Source organism: Vanessa cardui, chromosome 18 (assembly GCF_905220365.1).
Source record: "Vanessa cardui chromosome 18, ilVanCard2.1, whole genome shotgun sequence".
NCBI lineage: Eukaryota > Metazoa > Arthropoda > Insecta > Lepidoptera > Nymphalidae > Vanessa > Vanessa cardui.
In genome coordinates, this window is record NC_061140.1 from 5,460,634 (window position 1) to 5,485,775 (window position 25,142).

At 33.7% G+C, this 25,142-nt stretch overlaps 1 protein-coding gene and 1 long non-coding RNA gene across 2 annotated transcripts; one reads left to right on the top strand and one right to left on the bottom strand.

The window, feature by feature from the left end:
* Positions 1 to 792: 792 nt before the first annotated feature.
* On the top strand, positions 793 to 1,737 carry LOC124537291. Its single transcript, XR_006966918.1, has 2 exons — positions 793 to 1,082; positions 1,423 to 1,737. It is a non-coding gene; the product is annotated as an uncharacterized LOC124537291 (long non-coding RNA).
* Positions 1,599 to 24,748, bottom strand: LOC124537290 (peroxisomal multifunctional enzyme type 2). The gene is made up of 15 exons (XM_047114083.1): positions 24,676 to 24,748; positions 24,053 to 24,243; positions 21,538 to 21,683; positions 17,521 to 17,672; positions 16,922 to 17,093; positions 14,986 to 15,092; positions 12,586 to 12,715; positions 11,547 to 11,643; positions 10,552 to 10,712; positions 5,604 to 5,730; positions 4,818 to 5,001; positions 3,781 to 3,903; positions 3,361 to 3,518; positions 2,593 to 2,799; positions 1,599 to 2,250 (listed from the first exon to the last, which is right to left on the bottom strand). The coding sequence occupies exons 2-15, from the start codon at positions 24,240 to 24,242 to the stop codon at positions 2,033 to 2,035; spliced, it is 2,172 nt and encodes a 723-aa protein (XP_046970039.1). The 5' UTR covers position 24,243; positions 24,676 to 24,748; the 3' UTR covers positions 1,599 to 2,032.
* Between the last annotated feature and the right edge of the window lie 394 nt (positions 24,749 to 25,142).

Sequence of the window (25,142 nt, forward strand, 5' to 3'; positions counted from 1 at the left end):
GGTAATACTGGCTCACTCACCCTTAAAACATTGTTATACAAATATTGTTTTTTTATATGATGGTTAGGAGGTACCCACCCAGACGGGCTTATACAACGTCCTACCATCATGTAAACCAGACATGGTGAACAAGTACCTCAGCTATTTCGCTAGTCTTACTTAAGATGAATTAATTAAAAACTATCGATAAGTCGAAAACTTCTGAAAAGAAAAGATGAAATGAAAATGTTGAAATAATCAGTATTCATCAGGTTTGCCATACAGAGGAAACAACTAGATTAGACAAAACTACACAATACTAGAAAAAAAAAAATCACCTCTGTTTCTTAAGTATTTATAGCAACATTTGATTCTACTATATCTAATTCTCGATGTTTTGAAATCAAAAGCCACTCGGAAAAAATAAGATAGTACGGTACTCTAACAATATTGATGACACACATTTTTTACGGTTGTCCAGGAAATGGTTAACACTTTTTTCACAAATTTGATGGGATAGAATTTAAATTTCGGCTATATTATATACACATATGCGTCGAACACATTAACTCATCGTTTTATTTAATTCGGTTGAAATTGAGCAAAACTATTAGAATTCATTTCAAATATATTTATGTGACTTAACTGGCAAGTTGCAACTGACATTGTCAGCTGTCACAAAAATGACAAACAGGTCCTTTTTGAATTGTTGATGCAAAAGTTAGCTATTTTAAAACTTGGTTAGGGTTATTTTTGTAATTTAGACGTACAAATATATTTAATTATATCCTTAGCACATTATTGTTTTAAAGTCGACCAAATTTATTTTCTGACGCTACTAATGAATTTAACAATATAATGTTTTGATCAAATTAAATAAGACTAAAATATAATGATTGACAATAAAGCACCCTTTAATCCAAAAAAATATTTAAACAAAGATCTTATTGATAAACCGCCGCCTCTTGATGTGTGGATACAGGGCACTATTGAGCAAACTGTTGGAAATGATATATTAATTATTTCTGACACATCTGGAAGGGTAAAAGTTGTAAAATGCCAATCAGCCGATGGAGTTGTGGATAAGACTTCTTTACGTAAAGGTGATAATATGTAGAAACACTAAATGTCTAGATGGTGTGCTAAGACTACTTTTATGTATTCAAAAACTACTTTTATGTTTGAGATAACAACTTATATGCTTAGAAATCAATTTGATAAATGTCTGAACTTTTATCTATAGTACCACTTTGATTTAGGTTATTAAAAACTCAAAAAATTCTATAGCTGTTGTGCTTCCCCTACTTTAAATTTCCAGCTAAAAACACCAAATAAATATTATTTCATTAATTCTTCTTGACTTGATGGACATTTTTTTTTTAATAGTAAAAGTTAAATTAGGTATCTCTGGATATGATTACTGACATAGATTTTTCACCACAGGAACTTACTGCTGCATATTAGGTGTAGCAACGAAAACAAAAGGGTTGCCAGAAGTCCAAGCTATAAAATTTGTTGATTTAACATCACAGCCACAAATGAAAACTGCATGGGAAAGTGAAGTTAGAGAAGCGGAACTAGTACTGCAAGGAAAACTCATGCCAGAGATTTAAACAACATTTATGAAATATATTTTATTATTCCATCACCTTAATTCTAGAATTGTTTGGAATGAATAACAATTATATAAAGATAACATTATCTGATTGCAAACATAATATCTCTTAAAATAAATTATATTTATATTTTTGTAATAAATTATTTTATAACTTTCTTTTCAAATTATTTGCGTTTTTATAATTTTGCCATTTCAAATGGATGTTTATTTGTAGGATTAAAACATCATATTATTTCTTTTGAAAATAATCAAAGAGTACAATTTTCATGTCAAATATTTTTTTAAATACATAGCTTGTAATAATCCATATCAATCTATAACAAAATTCAAATGGTATAAAAATATTTTATATTGCTTCTTAACACCCATCTTAAATAAAATTTATTATATCCATATAAACATATTTATATAGAAATAAACTTCTTTTTTATTCATTTATAATTTAGCTCCACTCTTCAAGAGTGGTCCCAATTTCTGAGCTAACATGATGTTGCCAGCAATCTTTATTTTTCCCTTCAGATATGCAACTTGTGGGCTGAGTGTACCAGCTGCGATATCCATTAGGTCATTATCGGCTACTGTCATTGTTGTGTCTGCCTTTCCTGTTTTTGGTTCTCCTTGATACACAGTCAAACCTGATTTCAAATCGAGCGCTGTGAAGAAAATAAAATAATATTAAAACCATAACAAGATGACAACTTTGATTTGCAGATTTAATGGCTGCCTGTTTATGTATAACCCGGGGGTTAAAGCCACCTATCACCTATCTATATCCCAGTACCTTCAGCACTAAGCATATAATGATATTTAAAAAAAGCCTTTGGATCTTCTGTGAGTTACAATGTAGAATTAATGATTAAGACAAAACAGCAAAATGTCACTTAATGCTTAAAAAATATTCTTTAATATTGGAAAACATTTAACTAAACTATATCATAAATTCAGTGTATGTATCATACAAAAATAAAATAATGGAATATATTTTGTATACTTACTCCACTGCTTCACAGTCTTGCCATTCTCTGTTATGTTGTACAGGAACACAGCGCCTACACTCTTCGCTTTATCTGGGTTAGCCTTGATGCCGTCTTCAATCTTAGCAAACAAGGAGTCACTCTTTAAGTTGCCAGATGATGGCGCTGTTTGTGTGCTAGGCGATGAGTTACCATCCTTGACAACATTCTTCAGGTCAACGTAGGCTCCTATGAAAAAACAAAGATATTCATTAAATAGTACACTTAGCTATGTAAACCTTTCTCTTATGTATCTATATATTGTATGTATTACAAATCTTAATGTCTGTTTCAAAATTCCTTATTTTAAGAAATTATTTCTTTGAAAATTCAAACACATCAAAGAGCTAACATCATCATCAAATTATATAATAGTTTGCCGAATAGTACAAAAGAGTGTACAAGTATAGCTAACTTTAAAAAGAAACTAAAAATATTTATAAGCGAAAATATATATGAATAAAATTGGTAAACATTATTTCTATATTTAAAATACAATTTAATGTTACTAAAATTTTAACCATTTACTACATCATTTTTTCATTGTTTTTATTTATCTTCTTTGTGTCAATGTCGATATGTACTGCCGCGGATTATACCACAAAAAACAAACTTTGTATATAAGATATATGTATTGCTCATTGTAAAGTGAACTGTAAGGTTCTTTATGGGTAATAAAGTTCTTTAACCTGAAGAGCATCAGACTTAAGAAAAACTCTAATATTATTTGTACAAAGATAAATAATTTACCTGCAATAACAACACTGTCTGTCTCCTTGAGCTTGGTCTGGAAGTGTACGCGGTTTCCTTCTAGCCACATTTCGGTGATGAGAGTCTGTCCCGGTAGCACAGGCTTAGCAAAGCGTGCCTTTATCGCCTTGAAGTTTGAAGGGTCATTTCCTGCATATCTGTTTAATAAAATATAAAATTTCTATAATAAAAAGATTAGGATGATATTTGTTACTATGAGATCTCATATGTAAACCTAGAAAATCATCATATTATATCAACACAAAATTAGTATTGCTTTATAGATTAATTTATAAAAGTAAGATATAGTAGATATGATATAAATATGTGATGAAATATGTGAAACACAATGCATACATATTTTTGTGGTTCATTAGTGGAGAGATTTGAAGTACAGCCAAAAGAAATTATTCAACTCACTTAGCTAGAACATGTCTCACTGAGAAACCAAGAGATGCCAGTCCGTGGAGAATTGGCTTGGGGTGCCCACTAGCTGTAGCCACATTGGGGTCAATGTGGAGTGGGTTCAAGTCTCCAGACAATCTGAAAAAAAAAATAGCTTTTTAATCCATGTACTGAAAGTCCGAACTACAAATTTTTATATTTTCTATTCTATACTTTCTAGTGAATGCTCAATCGAACGCTACCTACTTCAAAGTGATGAAGTTAGATTACTCGATAAGTGTATTAATTTTTTTATTAAAAAAAATTATCATTAAGGTTCAATCTTTGAATATAATTAAAAAATGTACTCAGACTAATTTTGGTCACGATGTCCAATCTCATGGGAGACCTGAGACCTGTACTATCTCATGAGAGAATCTGTTAGAATGGAAAATTCGATCCGATTGAAAAAAAAGAAGCGAAACTACGGCTTTTTGTTTTCGGGGCACGGGGTGTACATACTTTCACCATAGACTACGTGCAAAAAGTTTTTATAGCCCCATCTGGGGTTTACTGTATGAGACAATGAGACAACTTCACATACATAACTCTGATCTCAATGTAAGTAGCTAAAAAGCACTTGTGTTATGAAACATCAGAAGTAACGACGGTACCACAAACACCCATACCCAAGACAACATAGAAAACTAATGATAATCTACATTGACTCGGCCGGGAATCGAACCCGGGACCTCGGAGTGGCGTACCCATGAAAACCGGTGTACACACCACTCGACCACGGAGGTCGACAATTGTTGTTTGACATTTAAATAAAACTAATTATAACGGATGAATCGCGTATATTACGGGTAGACTACCCGTGACCACGAACACTGCAAAGTGCTCGAAACGTCGGGATGTTTAAAAATAATTAATATACGCGATTCATCCGTTATAATTAGTTTTATTTAAATGTGTAATAATCGCGAAAATTTAAGACAACAATTGTTGTTTGAACTTAGAACGCCGGGATCAGGGGTCTCATAACGAGGCATCAGAGCACGGGTGCGTACCGGTAGAGCGCGGCTTGGTCTTCGGCGGTGCGCTGCGTGACCCGCGCGTCGGGCTCGCGGCGCGGTGGGCTCTGCACGCCCACGGCGCGAGCGCTGTTGCGCGCGCCGCCGAACCCGCCCTGCCCCAGAACGAAGATGTGCTGCTGCGTGCGCAGTACCAGCTGACGGCCCTGGAACACCTCGCCTGCGTTTGGGGGGGGGGGGGGGGTTAGAGAGTCGGGTCGACATTTATGCGACAATGTTATACTATAGTTTGTTCGCATTAAGAATGCAGTGAGTTGTCATTGATTACCGGCTTTACTCCGCCCCCTGACAAATCAAATCTTTCTTAACAGTAGGGTGAAGGTGTATGCATATTTGTGTTAAAATTCCAACAAATTATATTTGTTTCAAAGACTAAGTATAGAATTTAAAAAATACACATTAAAATAATTAATCGAATCGGGGTGATTAATCAACAAAATTCTTAACACTATATACAATCGTTTGCGAATCTTGCCATCGCGATGTAGAAATTTACATATTTTGACTTAACGTCATCTAGTAGCTATATGTTACATTAATTATTACGAGTACGTTTGAATAAATTAAATATAAATATATAAATAAACAAAAATTAAATTATAAAAATAAAAATATCAGTTAATAATTAATTAAATGTGAACTTGACTTTGTAATTTGAAAAGATTTGATTGGTCAGGGGGCGGAGTCAGGCCGGTAAACAATGACAACTCACTGCATTCTTAACGCGAACAGACTATAGTAATAGTAATATATTAAACGCACTGTTGACGATGGCGACGGCGCTGGATCCCTTGTCGAGCACGTCGACGACGTAGTTGCGGATGGTGAACTCTCCCTCGTTGCCGGGGAACTGGTCTACGAACTCGATGTATTGCTCACCGTGGAGAATCTATCAACAAGTATATACATTTAAAACACAAAGTACAATAAGTATCATTTTGATATTAATATTAAAAATGCAAAAGGAATTTCTCTGTTACCTTCTCACACTTTAACTGCTGAACTCTTTACATAAAATAGGCTATTAGACTGGTTTTTAAAAATCCATTTTATATTATTTAGTATAGGTTAAAGAACCCAGTAAAGGTTGATTTATTCATTTCTAGTACATATTTCTCGAAACATATCATATTAAAAATTCCATATTTAAATAGCGCGCGAAAACGCTGCTTGGACAATATGGCGCTGTAATGGGGTCGGTGACGTCACTTGCCTGTATTTTAATCTGCGATACGTATGGTAGACAAACAAGTAACTTCATCATAAGCCCAGCCATTCAAGAGTGTTTTGTCACGTTTTTTTTTATGACATAGGTGGCAAACGAGCAGGAGGCTCACCTGATGGAAAGTGACTACCACCGCCCATGGAAATCTGCAACACAGCACCATTTTCCCGAGAAATATTAGCGCGGCCGGTGTATAAGGTGTCAACGGTACTGTCGTTTGCATAGCAATGAATGTTCCCGATTTGCAACAAATCATTGATATGCAGAAAAAACAGAGTGGGTGATAGAACGCAGCCTTGTGAAACACCAACATTGGCGAATTTTAAATCAGAGCATGCACCGTCAACAACGACCTTGATACTGCGATCTGCCAAAAAGCTGGTAATCTAATTGCATAATTTCCCGGGAAGCCCATAGGAAGGAAGCTTCGAAAGAAGCGCTTTGTGTCACACGCGATCGAAGGCCTTCGCTATGTCCAAGCTGGCTGCTAATGCCTCACCCTTGCTCTCAACTGCTTCAGCCCATCTGTGAGTAAGGTTAACTAGAAGATCACCGGCCGACCGACCCCGACGGAAACCGTACTGGCGGTCGCTAATGAGCTGATTCTCCTCTAGATAACGCAGGAGCTGGCAGTTAATAAGGGACTCCACTATCTTGGAGAGCAAGGAGGTGATTGCTAAAGTAAAAAAAAAAAGTAACAGCCTGTAAATTTCCCACTGCTGAGATAAGGCCTCCACTTCCATTAAGGAGAGGGTTTGGAACGTATTCCACCACGCTGTTCCAATGCGGGTTGGTGGAATGCACATGTGGCAGAATTTCGATGAAATTAGACACATGCAGGTTTCCTCACGATGTTTTCCTTCACCGCCGAGCACGAGATGAATTATAAACACAATTAAGCACATATATATAGTGGTGCTTGCCTGGGTTTGAACCCCCAATCATCGGTTAAGATGCACGGGTTCTAACCACTGGGCCATCTCAGCTTGCTATGCAGGTGATGGCTATTGGCCTATAATTGGACGGATCTGAGCGGTTGCCTTTTTTAGGAATCGGATGCACCAAAGCAGTCTTCTAGGAGTTCGGGACGACGCCTAATGCGCAGGATTGCCGGAAAAGACGCGTTAAGACCGGTGCCAACTCAGGAGCACAAGTCCGTAGCACTATTGGAGGGATGCCATCGGGTCCACTCGACTTGTGAATGTCCAAGGAAAAAAGTGCTTTGCGAACTGCACTTTGCCGAAATTTTAACTCTGGCATCGTTGTATCACACCGCGGGATTGATGGTGGTGAGTTTCCTTGGTCATCCAGAGCGAGGACATCCCTAAAGGGAAGCGCACCAGTCTCTCGCCAATTTTGCCAATGTACTTCGACTTCGCCTGAGCAATATTTACAGAAAGGACCAAACCAGGGCTGGGACTTGTCACCAATGGGCAGCGCAGAGTATGGAATGAAAAATTCCATACCCTGAAGCACCACATCGGCGACAGAGTCAGGGACTCGGATCATCCATCGAGAAACAAACTCGGCCCCATGAGTAAGATGCAAAAAATTACCGCATCCCATCCCAATCTGCTGACTTCTAGTGCCATACTCGGAGGCACCCAACAAAGCGAGGCCGTGAGCACCGCACAACCGGCACTGTACTCCGGACGAGTGGTCCGACGAGCCCAGAGTGGGATCGACGATAACCTGATAGCCATCCGGATGCGAAGTCAGCAGAAGGTCCAACAGGGAAGGTGTATGATCCTCCACGTCCGGTATTCGCGTTGGTGAGATGACCAGTTGTGTCAAATCATATGCCAAAGCGAAGGCGAGAACAGATCTACCCGCATGATCAGTGGTGCGTGATCCAAGCCACTCTGTATGATGGGCTTTGAAATCGCCAAGAATAATGATCTCTGCGGATGGAGTCTGCTGCAGACGGAATCTGTAGTCAATTGGACGTGCTCAACCAGTCGGTCGGTTTTGGCATTACCCCTATGGGCCCTATAAAGGCACGCGTAGATTCGCGGATGGTCGTCGCAGTCTACGCGCAGCCAGATAAATGATAGGTCCTGCCCTTCTAGGCTGCCGAGGCGTCGAGATCAGATATTATCATCTCTGACGTAAACACACACCCCAGCACGTGGTACAAAAGTATGCTCCAATTTGTACCCGGGGTAAGAAAGAAAAGACGTATCGGCAGGAGAAGTTATCTGGGTCTCGGTAAGAAAGAGCAAGGCCGGCTTTCGTCTTAAGGTGAAAGTGAACGGCATTCAAGTTGGAGTTGAGTCCCCTTATGTTGCAGAAGTCCACAGCGAGTGTGGTAGGGGTTGCCTTATGATGTCTGCTCCGCTTGCCCCGAACAGTTATGAGCGCAAAATTGACTGATTGATTGATTGATTCGACTGCAACCGAGAGGTATGCAGTGTGGCACTACCACTATAAAACGTTTGACGTGACAAAAGTTGAAAAAAAGAATTTTTACATATAGCTTTTTGAATAAATTAAGTATTATTTTCGACTTTCGTTAATAAATAGCCTTTTTAACCCTTCGGGTGCCTGGTGGGTAAAACTTACATGGCGTGCCTGGTGGGTCTGTGGGACCCGGTAACAAAATGCTTGTTTTTTACTTATTTTATTAGTCAGAACGCCAAATAATGTGTTTATATTTATTTTAGAGCTGTTTAGCTATATGAATGAAAAATAAAATTAAACTAAAGTTCTTCTACAAAGTTATATTAAAAAAATTAAAAAGTCTCTAATTTTACGTAATAAAAATAAACACTTATGTTTAAATCGACAATATTGAATTTTTTAATTGAGGTCAATAATCAAATTTTACATTAATTTAAGGCACTAATTAATCAACTTACAAACTTTTCTATTTTGATATAAAAGTAACAAAGGTATTGCTTGTAACTAATCTGTATTTATGTGATAATTTTCACAATCAAAAATTGCGTGTTCCAAGCAAATATGACTTGTGCAAGACACATAGATGTATTTAGACTTGTGATCTTATTGGTTAGGACATACATAACAACGCTTTTTCGTAACAGCATTATGTTTTTTGGGTGGTGGCTCTGAGGGTTTCCCTAAATGAGAGCTGATTCTCTTACGTAAAGTAAGATAAGATTTTGCATCCTACAACTATTACGTCGTTCAGTCTGATGTAGAGCAGTCAATACTATGCCCATTTTTTTATGAAGTTCTCCTTAGTATCCGAATTGTTTAACATATGAATAACATTTGCATTAACATTGCGTTTATGCCAGTAGTGTTGATAATCCAGAAACAATAATCAAGGCCTTTATATATTGATCTGTGACCAAAATTACTTAATGGCTGGGACATATAAATCACTTTTGATGGTTGTATATATGATATCCCTGTTATTTGGTTCGTTATAGACTTTTACTTCTTCCTTGTCAACATCAGAATTATGTATCTGACTCATCTTCACTTTCATCAAAAAATAAAACCTGATCTTCATTTTCTTCAAAATTTCTCTCTAAAGCTTGGCGAATTTCATCATTTATTAATCGCCCAGTCATTATAACTGCATCAATGTTTTTTCCATAAATAATTTACCACCCAATATAAATTAAAGAGACAAAACAAAAATAATAGCTTAAAGATTAAAAGTTACGCCGCGTGCCTGGTCGGGTCCCTGAGACCCGAGCGCACACAAAATACGTGTTGTTTGGATGGGTGTACGTTGTGGACAGCGGGAGAGTAGTCAAAATAGCCGTTAGTTTATATCGCGAAGCTACTCGGGAGTGCAGCGGGTTTGCTCCAAAAATTTAAAAGTTATCGTTGATTTTTTGAAGTGACGGGTCTGTCAGACCCACCAGGCACCCGAAGGGTTAAGCTCATAATATGTACTGATTACAATAATTGACACTTTATTTTTCGCATTGTCAAATAACTTATTGGAAAGGATAGGCTACATTTAATTCTACTACTAATTTATAAAAAGAGCTGAGATAGCCTAGTGGTTTGAACGAGTGCATCTTAACCGATGATTTCAAGTTCAAACCCAGGCAAGCACCACTATATATATGTGCTTAATTTGTGTTTATAACTCAACACGTGCTCGGCGGTTAAGGAAAACATCGTGAGGAAACCTGCATGTGTCTTATTTCATCGAAATTCAGCCACATGTGCATTCCACCAACCCGCATTGGAACAGCGTGGTGGAATATGTTCCAAACCCTCTCCTTAATGGGAGAGGAGGCCTTAGCCCAGCAGTGGGAAATTTACCAGACTGTTAACTAATTTATAAATTGCGTCCGGGTAAAGCTGCTCGTTTAGCTAGTAAGCTAGAACTATATTATATTTAACAGTTCACAGTCGGTGAACTTTAAACGACACGGTTTTAACTTAAAATCTTTATGATTTAGGCGGTTTCTACGAATCGAGTTAGCAATGTGCCATACTTTGTGTCTTAGTAGCCCTAAGCTCAGGTTAAATCTTCTAAATGTAAAACACGATACTCACATTGGTGAAGTCAGCGTGTTTACCGGGTGGCATGGCTTGACCGATCACAGGCGATTCCATGACCATTCCAGGGAGGATGAAGAAGGTCGGTAGAGCCGTGAAATTCTCGTGGCTCTCATAGAGGAACTTGAGGTCCGACTCGTTGACCACGGATGCTCCGACTAAAAGTATAATTAAATGTGAAAATCGGTCTAATAATATTAAATGTATAAACACAATTTAGATCGACAACAACATTTTATATCGACACTTTTGTATTTGTTTATTTTTTATTTTTTTATGGTAGGTATAGGTTGGCGGACGAGCATATGGGCCACCTGATGGTAAGTGTTCAACATCACCCATATACAATGACGCTGTAAGAAATATTAACTATTCTTTACATCGACAATGTGCCACCAACCTTGGGAACTAAGATGTCATGTCCCTTATGCCTGCAGTTACACTGGCTCATTCACCCTTCAAACCGGAACACAACAATACTGAATACTGTTATTTGGCGGTAGAATAACTGATAAGTGGGTGGTACCTACCCAGAAGGGCTAGCACAAAGCCCTACTACCGAGTGAATTTATGAAGATTTGTCTAAAATTTAGACTAATCTTCAGTTTCCAAATGAACAGCATAAATTGGTATCTACCAATAACTCACATTCCAATCTGATTTGTCATTGGTTGATTGTAACCGATGAAGTAATAGACAACCAATAAGCGATCAGTTAGAAAATAAATTATCATTTATACTCCTTTTAACAGCGTTACGAAAAACCTTTTTTATTCTTTAAATTCTTAAATATCGAAGGTATTATGAAATTTGTTTCAGTATTACTTAATATGTTAAATAATTTAATGTCCCACAACTGGGCAAATAAATTTTCTACGTTTTCGAAGCTTATTCCAACGTGCTGTTCCAATTGTTGAATACATGTAACAAGATGGAAGTGACGTCAAATTAATTAATAATTACAATTAAAGTAAAAATAAATTTAATCTTACTTCCAAGAGCGTAACAAACGAGATCCTTGGCATTGTACTTGTATGTCGCCCAGTACGATTCACGATCCGTATCCAACTTACTGCGCTCATCAAATTCCTAAAAAAAAGCATTTGAAAGTTTTATACAAAAGAACATATAAACTCAAACAATTCATCTTCATTGATTTCTTTAGTAATTTAATTAATTTAATAAATTCAAGATTTAAAACGGTTAATATTAAATGTCTGTGGCATTAGCACTGTAAGAACGTTGGTGGTGACCGTTATCATCAAGTGATTTATTGACTCGCCAACCCATATCACGAAAAGAAAAAAAAAACTAGTTCAAAAACTATTAAGTTATTTAGAAAATATTATCAGTACTAATATTTTCTTCGCCGTTTGTCAAAACGACTTTTTTTTTGTTTGGCAGGAATTGAATGAAGATCTTCATTGGTACCAACAAAAAAATGTTCGAAAAAAAGTATACAAGTTTAATTAAAAACTGCAATCAATTTATAAAATATAACGTTATGTTTCGTGGAAACCTTTTCTTTACATCATCATGCATCGTTTTAAATTAAAGCATTTTCAATATCTTCCTAACATTCGGTATAATATTTCCTGTTTAAAATCACTAACAGGAAATTTTAGTTGTAACGCATGAAAATCATATACTTCTGTACAGAGAAGTATTATATATTATAATATGACTGTATATTGTACCTATTGTAATTGTAACTTAATTATCTTATCAAATTTAGAGTTGATTGAAAACAAATGGGCCACCGATCAACAACAGCCATAGTCATTGGTTTTGTAAAGAATATTAAGTATTCCCTAAATAGCGACTGTGCTACAAACCTTGGTAGCTAAGATAATGTCCCTTGTGTTTATATGCCTATTCACTAACCCTTCTAATAGGAACATAATTATATTAGGTACTGCCGTTTGGCGGTAGAATATGCGACGACTAGGCCTACCTACTTCAGTGTCCTATTCAGAAGGAATTAAAGCTTCACCATATAGTATTACTTCCTACTTAATTATTTATAATTACCTGTAATTTCTCAACTAAGTCGACGGTGACCTCGGCAATCTTATCAATTCGTCTCGCACCGTTCATGTTCACCACATCGCCCCATTTTTCCTTGACCGATTCGATCGTTACAGGATCTGTTGGCTTCTTCCTGTATATTATTAATAGATTTATAATCTGTTTGTACAAAACCTATTTTTTTAAAACAATAGTGAAATTGTACTCATTTTAGAAGATTGCTAATAGTTTTATTTACATTTAGATATAAGCCAAAAATTTGGCTATGTTTAGGAAAAACATTGGTCCAAGGGTTCAGGATCGAACATACGATGTTTTACATCGCTAGATGACCCATAAACCATTGCGCTATTTTCGTTTTAATTTATTTATTTCACGGCGCATGCATAGCGCCATACCTTGAAAAACGTCGGCACTAGATTTGACAACTTCGTCTAAATCGTCTAAATCTTAGTAAAATATAGCGGAGCGCCTTATGATTAGCGCAAACGGCGGCATTCAACGGGGAGCACATACGACGAATCGCTTTTGTTCCGTACAATTTATGATAGTTTTTGTTTTTTTCGATTAGTTTGTGTTAGTGTGTATTGAGACTCAATTTGATTTTTGGACTAAATACTTATTTTAAGTATATTTGAAGAAGTAAATTGATTATACAATTGATTTTGACGTTTTATCTCGCTATCCGATGGTATCCACAATCATATAACTTTGAGAAATAGCGTGCATCTTAACCAATGATTGCAGGATCAAACCCAGGCAAGCACCACTGGACATTCATGTGCTTAATGTGTTTATAATTCATCTCGTGCTCGGCGGTGATGGAAAACATCGAGAGGAAACCTGCATGTGTCTAATTTCACAGAAATTCTTCCACATGTGTATTCCATCAAACCGCATTGGAACAGCATGGTGGAATATTTTCCAAACCTTCTCCTCAAAGGAAGAGGAAGCCCTAGCCCAGTAGTGGGAAATTTGGTATGTTTGTATCGCGATCATGGCTAATCCTGACAAAGGTGACCTCTCGCCTTTATATTTATTATTTCATTTGATATGTATTGCAAATATTAAATTATGTACGACTTACTACGAAATTTTGTTATCGTAAGATATAATTTATCTTGAGACCACCTAAACATTGCCAATTACGTAACAACACGTCAACACAATCTCATAGTAGATATCTATATCACCGTAAAATTGTAAGTATCTCTAGATTATAATCTATTTCGCGAGATTGTAAACAGACGAAAGATTGTAAACCGTAACATATTGCTTGCAAAATAACGCGTTATTTTTCGATTGTTTATTTATCTAGACGAATTTGCTGACTCATCGTTTACAATCTCGCGAAATAGATTATAAAATGATGGTAATTACAATATTACGATGACATAATAGGCTATTTGACAATGCGAAAAATAAAGTGCCAATTGAGTATATATTGTGAGTTTAAAAATGGTTATTTATTAACGAAAGTCGAAAATAATACTTAATTTACTCAAAAATCCATAAATAAAAGTGCATTTTTAATCGTTTGTTACGTGACACAAAACGCTCCTCATTGGCCAGGCTTATAATGAAGCCACTTGCTTGTTGACTTTGCTTGCCTATATGTACAACAGATTAAAATACAGGCAGGTACCCCGTCAACGACCCCATTGCAGCGACATATTATCCGACTAGCGTTTCAATTTAATATTATATATCCAAGTAGCGTTTTTAATTTGATATTATAAGGCAAATATGTTCCTTAACCTCTAGTCAAATAGCCGACGAAGCGCAGAAATAAGAAAGTAAAACCTCTTTATACAAACGGGCGGGCAAAAGATAATTTTATCATTCCCAATAAATAGAACCATTATTTTAATTTATTCAAGCAGATTATTCTGGTTGAGTGTCGGCTGGTGTATAGACCTGTCGGTTCCCATGATATTTTTTTTTGATGGATGAGTACGATGAATTAATTTAACTAATTAAGCCTCAAGTCCATAAACCACAGAATAAATACATGAAGATTCAATGGTGCTTGCTTGATCTTCGAATAACATACATATGTATGTATTACACTCTCGGATACTGTTAAATTATTGGCACTTATTATCTATCTTACAAGATGTCTTAAGAGTGCATCTGATAGTTAAGAATAAAGACAAAAAATATACATTCAGTTTAGATTTGATTATCATAGTTTTTGTATAGTTTAAGGTGAAATTAAATGAATACATAGGCACGTAGAATATATAAATGAAAATGAGCTTACTTTTATTACTTTTGAAAGATAAACTGCTTTGTATATCCTGTATATTTGTTGAATAAGCTTAATATTTGTGTTCTTTGAATTGAGTTATATTACACATAAATAAATTGATTGAATCGTAGATGATCAAATCTAAACCTTACCTTAAGGGAGCTCCTTGGGATCTAATGAGATGAGCCTTCGTTGCGAAACCGAGCGTTGAATCGATGATTAAACCGCTGTCTTCGAAAGATTCGTGGGACATATACGCCTGGTAAAAAAAGAGAAAAATATATTAAAATCTATATAGCACACTTTAATCCGCATGTTAAATTGATATTATATTGAAACATATATAACAAAATATATTCAATACGTCTTTTCGTAAATTGTCTTTGGTTGCTACCAAGTACAAGATAGAAAATTCTTATATTTAAGGAAGTATCCGAGACCAAATAATGCCCTGAAATGAAAGGTAGTCTTATCATTATTAGGTCTTATTCTACGTACAGTCAGCATAATAGTAACAATGTTTTTCTGCGTTTACAATACAACATAACTAACATACATCAAATATTTTGTTTACCCCTAAACTAGCCTCATAGAGGCAATTAATAATTTCTTAAATACTAATAATTAAAATAATGAAATAAGTCTTTAGTTGTTTTTACTGAAAAGTATTAAAATGTTATAAATCAACAATGTTCATATATGTTATCATTGTTGCGTTAAATATAAACAAAGTCATAAAGAACTTTTTCTTTATCAACTAACCCAAGATAATTCTATTTATTATAAAATATGTGCAATTTATATGTATATTAAAAGTATTCGTATGTAACGTTACAGCTCGGAAACGAGTATAACACCAGTGAAACGAACACTATGCTTTTTGCGTTGTCATTTAAAAAAAACATTGACCAAAAAGGATTTTACATAAAAACGTGGATTAAGACTGCTCGGCAGTACTTTGTGGCAATACCTCAATACATTTTATTTTAATTATATCAATATCAATATCTTATATATAGTGTATATCTGAATGTATTAAATATAAATAAAGTCATGACAGATTATAAATCGTGACAAGATATTTTATAAAGCTATTTTTTTAACGAAGGTCCAAAACTTATCTACTATTGTTGGGCGATTCACAATGACCGTTTTTTACATTTTAGTTCCCACGTATTAAAAGTTCATGAACAAGTTAAATATTACTTTGAGTATCAGTGAAACAAAAGTTAAATGTAATAGTAGGGTTAGTTCAATTAAAACGTATCGCGTTGCATTTGATATCCTGCCTGCTCTTAAAATATTGTCCGACGGTTATTCACACTATAGATAATTATTATCAAGTAAAGTTCACACAACTTAAGCGTGTCCTAACGATGACCGTACTTAATATACTTAAATAAACCAGCGTACTGTAACCAGCGTATCATTATAGAAAAACCAAAAATATTTTTTAATGACCGTAGTATGTAGAATGGTAGTCAGACGAGCTAAAGGGATCCTTATTCTAACATTGGTGCCGTAAGAAATTTTAATTATTCCTTACATCGCCCATGTGCCACCAACTTTTGGCATACTGGCATGGCATAATCACCTTTCAAACCATACCAACAATACTAAATATTGCTACAAATCGTAGTTAATGCTTTATTCGCCAATGTTCATCACGAATATTTTCATAATTAGTGTGTGAAGCACGCATAATATTCGCAGTTGACTAGCGGTTTGTAATGGCCACTGTGGCCAAAAACGGACAGATAAACGTAATTGTATTACTTTGTTATGTATGTGTAATCTGTTTCAGTGGCTAATGTACTTTACATTGGAAGTATTCTACATATATAACATCATCACCCTGCCCTTATCTTCCATACTTCTCCGTCTGACGTAATTTCACAAGTTACATTATTTCCGGCCGTATCGTCTTTCACAGAATCTATACATCATTTTCAAACTCAAACTCAAATTCCTTTATTCAATATAGAAGCATTACACTTACTTATTGATTGTCAAATAAACACTACCATTTCTTTAGTAGACCCTACCCTTCCTCATATTCCACATATATATTTATATAAATAAACTCACAACAACAGGAGCGATGAGTTCAGGCTTCATGGCCTGGAACATGTCTGGAGGGAGGATATCTTCCGTGAGCCGGGAAGCTGCGGTCGGCACGATGGTGTTCACTTTGATGTTGTACTTCGCGCCTTCGATGGACAACGTACTGGCCAAACCAACGAGGCCCATCTTCGCGGCACTATAATGAAATTAATTCATTTTCACTTGCTGTTGTATGTTCTTTTGGTATAAAGTCACCGGAATTCATGGACACAAATGAAAAAACTAATAATATATTCATTGCCTTTTCAAATAAAACTTATTAATTTACGATTCTGTAAAAAAAAGTGAGGAAGGAAAGCTATTGATCAAACATCATATTGCCTGAGAAAAAGACCCAAAAGGAAAACTGTCATTAATACGCCACCATATAATATACTTTTATATTCTAACTATTTAGCAAACATCTTCATAAATTTTGAAGTTAGCGTAACAGACAATAATTTAAAAGAAAAAATCTTATAGAGTAAATTATTTAAAAACAAGATGTGCCCCATATCGGCTAAGGACTAGGTTGCAATCTAACTTAAATCCGCTCCTGAAATCGATATCACATTATTATTTACCTGTAGTTAGCTTGTCCAAAGTTTCCAAGCAGACCAGCGTTACTCGAGGTCATTATGACACGACCGAACTTCTGTTTTTTGAACGTTTCCCATGCGGCTTGTGTTGTCTTGAACGCGCCCTTAAGATGCACTGCGTGCACCAAATCCCAATCCTAGACGAAAATATAAAACATACAGTCAACATTTTGGCCACTCGATGGTAAGTCTCTAGGAACAAACACGTCGGCAATAAAACTGGTTAAACTGGCTAACTCCTTTTAATCGGAACACAACAATACAATGTACTACTGCTACTAAGCTGAATTAAATATGCTATGAGTGAATATCCTTAAAGATTCGTAGTCAACTGGATTTCTGATCCGGAAATAGTAAGGAAGGTAGCTTTAGAATTACCCCGCATACTCATTTAAGCTGTCCATAAGTAAGGAATCTTTTCTTGATCATAGTAACCAAAAATAAACATGATTTTCTCGCGTCAATAGTTTTAATTAAAAGCGGGTGTTTCTGCGAAGAAACGTACTACATGTATGTAATTATGTATATAATAAATTCTTCATCAAAGCGCGCTGCATTTTCTGGTATCAGTTATATGTATATCGGTTTAGTAGTTTTTTCAATACAAATTATTAATGTAAATTACTAATTTTCCTGTATATCCACATGATTTATTGATAGCTAATTACTTCAAATTATTTACCCATTATATTTTGCCATTACCTACATTACTTGAGGATGTAAACATAACATATTATGTACATACGAGATCCCATGGTTTGTGGAAATGAGAACTATTTTTCTGTTTCAACATGATTACTTTTAGGGTCAACATTTATTAGGGTACATGTATTATTTGTATTTATATGCATATTAAGTTTTAATAAAAACTGATCTTATTTTATACAAAATAAGTGTTTTATTGGTAACTTTTTTATTTGGTGTAATGTTAGATTATATAACATGCTTCTCGTCGATTAATTTTATACTGCTCAAATGTGTGTTTAAGACAACATTATGTGAACCAGTACGGACTGGAAACATCAAATAAAATTCGCCGGTTGCTCAAATGTATTTTAGCGCCTCAAACATTTGTCATATTTGTGGCAATAATGGCATAATCTGAATTCATCAGTTTGGTGAAACTGGTTCTCGATAAGGCACTAATTTAATTTAAAAAAAATAAAGATACACAAATTATCTTATCTATTGGAATGAATTTATTTCGTATGAAAATATTACACGAGCATCAAGAAGGTTATATCGCCAAATCTTATCTCCGCTAGTGTTACCTGTACAATAACAGTAGATAGGGATAAATAAATACTTATCCGCTTATCTTCAATTTGCCAACGTATGTATTATGTAAGCCTAATCTTTACTGATATATAATAATTTATATTTATTTATCATACGATAACTGAATATGGAGTTGTTACGGGGGGCCGTTAGGGCGAAGGTCATATTAAGGAGGGGCTGAGATGAAGTCTCCTACCTCACGTTCTACTACTTTCTACGTCCAAAAAAAGATCATCACCATATTATCTAACGGTCCATTCTTTCCTCCTCCTTCTGGAGAAGTGTATCATTCATTCTTCAGTATATCACCACCGTTTAATTGGAAAATCATCATCCTCATAGTGTTATGTTACACACTTACGGTGTCATGGGGGAAAATGATGGTAAATTCTATGTTGTCAAGTTTAATAAAAACTAAATACGTGAAAACAGCTTTATAATTATAACTACCTACTAAAATTTTAACCTTATATTAACACAAGAATTAATTATATTTCCTGTGACAATGAAGTAAGGGGCAGAACTGCATTTAATGGTAACAATGTTATGCACCATTACATACGACATGGACTACGTGCTAAGTACTTATACTTCAATTTGTTAAAAAAATCACCTCGAAAATTTCGAAGCCCTATTCCTTTAAACGTTATTCAAACTACCTTACATGGTGATAACAAAAGAGAGAGAAAACAATTTTGAATTTGTAATTTGTTGTATATTATTCCAAATGTTTTAAACATTATGTTTATCATATACAGGTTGCATAATATGAAAATTTAATTCGATATAAATGTGTTTAATAGTCCGTTACATTCAAATAAGCGTACCCAAGTTTTTTATTATGATTTGAAATTAACTATATTGCACTTCTCGTATTTATTTATCCTGATGTCTACAGACTATGGTGACCACCTGACACCATCAATTGGCCTTTTTACCAGACTAATTCCTACCTATTATAGGTAAGAAAAATACAAGATGCTACAGTTAGCAATCATTATCTTTTTTGCCTTACATACCACCGCTGAAATGACAAATGCCTATGTTTTTACACGCATCATTCTGGTTTACGTCACGCCGTAATCAACAAACAGATTGACAATCCAATTGATAGATGAGAATAACAGTTTAAAAGAATAAGATCGAAAAAATATTTATATTCTGTGCAGTGGACTCTCAAAATCATCAATCATAACATCGTCATAATACTATCGTATCGTATCATATCATGTCGTATCGTATCGTAAATTCTGTTAAGTGCACGTGTCCTCTCTAGTACACTCGACAAAGTGTACATAAATGTCATGATAATTAAATTCCTAGGCGGTTGTAACTGGAAAATTCGTACCGAAGTTTACTTTCATCTATATTTCAAATATGTAAATTTATGTTCTGTTTTAAGTCATTTCTTTGGGAGTAAGAGACAACTAAAACAGTGTTGTTAAATCCATTGCTCAAGAGGGAGAAATTGAAATTCGTCCCTTTTTTTAGTCAATCCTCAGAATTGTGGCAATCGGTGTTTAGATTAATTTTTATTTCTTTTCTTTTGCTACAAAACAAACGTAAAAGTGTCGTATTGTCGAAGCTAGTAAATCTATAAAAGAGGATGCTCAATTACAGATATTTAATTGCGAACCATAGTGTTGAATAAAAACGAATAACAAGAAGAGTCTGAATAGCCAGTATATACACAATTATAGTATCTATAAATAGTACGTAAATTCGATAAGGAAAGAGTCTCACTAACTCATAGACGGTGATAAACGGGTAATATTTGCGTATATAATGAGTACAAAATGGCTGAACATTGACGATGTACGCAAAAAACTGTTTTCGTTCGCTTACATGTTAAATGTTTAACAATAAACTTACTAAAACCAAAATTTATAGTACTCAACTACCTCATTATAAAATAAATATTCCTATTTATTAATAACTTCCACCGATGCGAAGCTGGGACGAGATGTAATACGACATATTTTTGGGGTAGGTAGTCGATTCCAAAATGTCTAAATACTCCCAAGCATAATATATCAAAAAAATACACTTGATACTAACGATATCAAGCGTTATATTGATAATTATTTATAAATACAAATAAATGTCTTATCTCATGATTATGGCAGTTTAAAAGCAATACGTCACTTGTGTCGTAAATCATAACTAAATTCAAGTATTGATGTATTTGAATTTAGTATCTAGTGTTGATTATATAAACATAGATTGTAATTAATTAGGTTCGAATAAATCTTGTGAAAGATTTTATCATAGCTCTTGTCCAATTAAACAATGTTATTGTGTTTTTGCCAATGATTAAATTAAATAAAATACTTTCAACAAAATGAGCCGCTGGTCTAATATGACTTGGTTAGAAACAAACATGGATGATTTTCATCCATCTCCTGAAGGTTTCTTGATGGGGTTTTTTTCATCACGAATGAAAAAGATATTGTCATGAAAAGTCAGCCATATCTGCCCAGGTCTTAGTCATCAATCTTTGCCTAATTTTTATTTTTTAAACATGGCCATCTCTGCTCTTAACTTAAATATCATTCCAGTATTTGAGTGTCAATGTATTCGTTCAAGAGTATTATATTCTAAAGTTAGCATTAGTATTTAATGTTTTATATTGATTTGACAATATTGAATAATGTTATTTGAGTTGACTATAGATATAATAATAATAGTATAACAAAAAAAAGGGATAAGTTATAGGTATGGTACCTGATCGGACATCTTTTGGAAGCTCTTATCACGTAGAATGCCAGCATTGTTGATAAGGATATCAATACGACCAAAGTTATCAAGAGCCGTCTTAATTATCTTCTCGCCTTCAACAACTGAGTTGTAATCAGCGACTGCTTCTCCGCCTGTGAAACATTGTCTTATTAAGAACTTTAATTGCCCTTAAAAATATATCTAAAAAAGGTCCTATATTAAGTATTAGTCCTATTTATATAAAAGGAATTGGGTATAAGGATTTATGTCGGACTTATTACTCTTTAATCACCAAAATTCAACTTGTGATTTTTTGAGTTACATTTTAGTTCAATATTCTAAATGTTTTTTTTTTTTTTTTAAATAATATTATTTTTACAGCCAGGATACGACAATTTGCCGAGTTAATAAATACATTTCTTAAATAAATAAATACTAAAATTTGAGTATTGTGTCCTTATAAGTTTTTATGAAATAATACTTTTCTATGATAAGAATAATAGTCGGTTCATACCATTACATATATTGGTAAATCCATAAAACTAAATATAGTTATATGACAATTTTCCTTAAGACAAATGTATTGAACATATATTCCTTGTAATGAAGTAAGAAACTATTCATCTTCCCTTTATTCATTACATATACGTACCTATATATTCATTCATTACATATATCTATATATTTTGAATTTAGTTCAGAGGAACACCAACCAAAACTTTTTTTTTGGATAATATGTTGAAGGACCAGCAAATTAATCACCTGTTGATAATCATTGCTTACAATAAATATTGGTGCGGTAAAAAATATTTGATATTTGTTACATAATAAATTCAAAACCAACCATGGTCACTAAGAAGTTTCACCTCTTATGATTGTAGTTACCCTGTTCTTCAATCCAAAACACTTTTTTTTGTTAAATGGTAAATAAAATTATTGGTAATGGGTACCTAATCAGATGGGACTATACAGAGCCCTACCAATGAGTAAATGAAATAATAAAATTATACTTATATTATAAATTGAGACCCACATATTGTCTGCCTATAAAGGCCCCATAAAAATACAAGAAGAAAAAAAGAAATTATATATGTCGCAGAATCCTTTGGATAGCCACAACAGACAGACTTTTGTCTAACTCTAACATATATATATATATTGTAAATACGAAAGTAACTCCGTGTGTTGCTCTTTCACAGTCAAACCTGTAATCTGAATTTGATTAAATTGGCTATAGAGCTAACTTAATCCACGAGAAAGATAATTGTAAAATGCATGTTAATCTGCAGGCCTCATCTAGTATAGTTTAAAAATCTTTTCCTATTATTGTTAAGTTAACCAAATACAGTAAAATATTGTAAACACTGCATGTAAAGTAATTTTACTTTTGAATAATGAAGATGTGAATAAATTCAAAGGTCAATTTTATGTACATGTTTAAGTATTTCAAATTGCTTTACCTAGAGCATTAACATTCTACTCATTATTTGAAACACTTGGGCTAGACTTGGGTTACATTACAATAGTTTCAACATTATAATATACCTATAGTACCTGTCTTTATTTTTTTTTTAACAAAAAAAGGGAAAAGTGATGAATCTTGTGGAGTTGTACAAGTGTTATTATATAATTTAGATGATTTTATTCTATTTAATATACTTGTTATTATTGATTATATTATTCAGAATTTATGAATAAAATTCTATCTAGAAATAAGCATAAATAGATAGGGTTTGCTTAATAACTATGAACTATTCTGTTTGTTTTTTTAAATTTGATAATTTACTATGTTGTTTTTGTGTATGCATTAATAATCCACGAATGTAAAAATGATTGTATTGTTATCTATTACATAACTGAAATTTAAAACATACCTTATAACAACTATTAGTAATATATGATCAAGTTTACAACTTATCAATAAGGCTATTTTAATTGCTTTTTTGTAATTATCAATTACTTAAAAGTAATTAAATTTTTTAATTAAATGAATCCCTGAGAGAATAATAAAATATTAAATATGTTTTTAATCCTTCAGAGTATTGATAATTTACATTTGTTATAAAATATTCTTAACATTCAAATATTTAAGGCTAATATGTTTTATGTTAGTTACAACTTTTTTATCATAGCTTTATTAAATCTAAACATAAAATACATATTGAATTGAAATGTAATAAAAACTATAAAGGTTGGACTTAGACCAGCTACATTATAATATTATATTTATAGTTTTCTTCATATCACTTTTTAGGACAAATATGAAATATTTGATTAAAAACTTTTTAATTTAATTGATATATTTTTTAAAACCTAATGACTATCCTTATCCATACTAAATTTAAATACATATAGTATTAAGGCTTTTTATAGGATTACTTTAAAAAAAATTTTTTTTTTTTGTATAAAAGCTTTACAAAATATAAATCAAATAATAACACTCATATATATTTATAAGTTCTAAGCAAACATCAATAGTAAGAATTTAAGATTCGAATTGTTTAACATGAACTAAACTGACCTTTGTCCTTAATTTCTTTGACAACGGCATCTGCGAAATTTGATTTTCCAACACCGTCTCTTGCGCTGCCAAGGTCGTTCACCACCACTTTAGCACCCCTTGAACCGAGAAGTAAGGCATACGCCTTTCCTAAACCACCACCAGCGCCCGTAACTACTGCAACGCGGCCGTCGAACCTTAGTTGATCCATTCTACACGACGTATGAAAGCAAAATGAAACAAATACTCAATGTTTCCGTCGCAAATACACAAATGAACTTTATTCGCCGATACCAGTGATTACAATATAATCAATCCTCGATTTATCATGAAATTACTGACAAGTAAATAATAGGTATTTGAAGTGTTAATCCAGTACACTAAAGTTAAATTTTGCTTCACTAATTTCAAAATATATATAATTAAACCGGTTTTAGTCAGACGGTTTAAGTGCAAAGTTTACTTAATTAGTTAGGTATAAAAAACGAGTAAAAAACACAACTTTATAAATTAATAATACAAATACTTTAAAACACAGTAAAATAAATATTATATACATCGGTAGGATGTTTATATTATAGTATACTCTTTGTGTCTTTGTTTTCTTTACGAATTAAAAGTATATTAAGTACAATATATTTTACCTATATGTTGTTACCACAATCAACAATTTTTATGAATTGACAAAAAACGCAGTCGCCAGTCACTAAAAGCAAAAAGAACTCAGAAGTGACAACTGACAAAGAGATCTCAGATGACAGCAGTCAGAATACCTACATTAATTCACCGTCCACCGATGATTTCAAAATTAGGGTTGGATTTAAATAATATTATATACCTACTTTAAAGTAAAATCAATTTTGGTGCAGCTGTACTTTGAAAAAAATCTGTAAAAACGATAATATATTTCGAATATATTAAATAGGTTTTCTTAACAAATAAGACAGTTAAACTTATGATGTTTCAACTGTTCGGCTACATTACTCGATTACATTAAATTGTACTTGTTTTTATTTATTTTTCTCGTTTCTGATTAGCGAATCCGAAGCAGATATGGCTAATACAGGCTTAAAATAAATATAATTATTTAAATTGTCTCATCGATTACTAA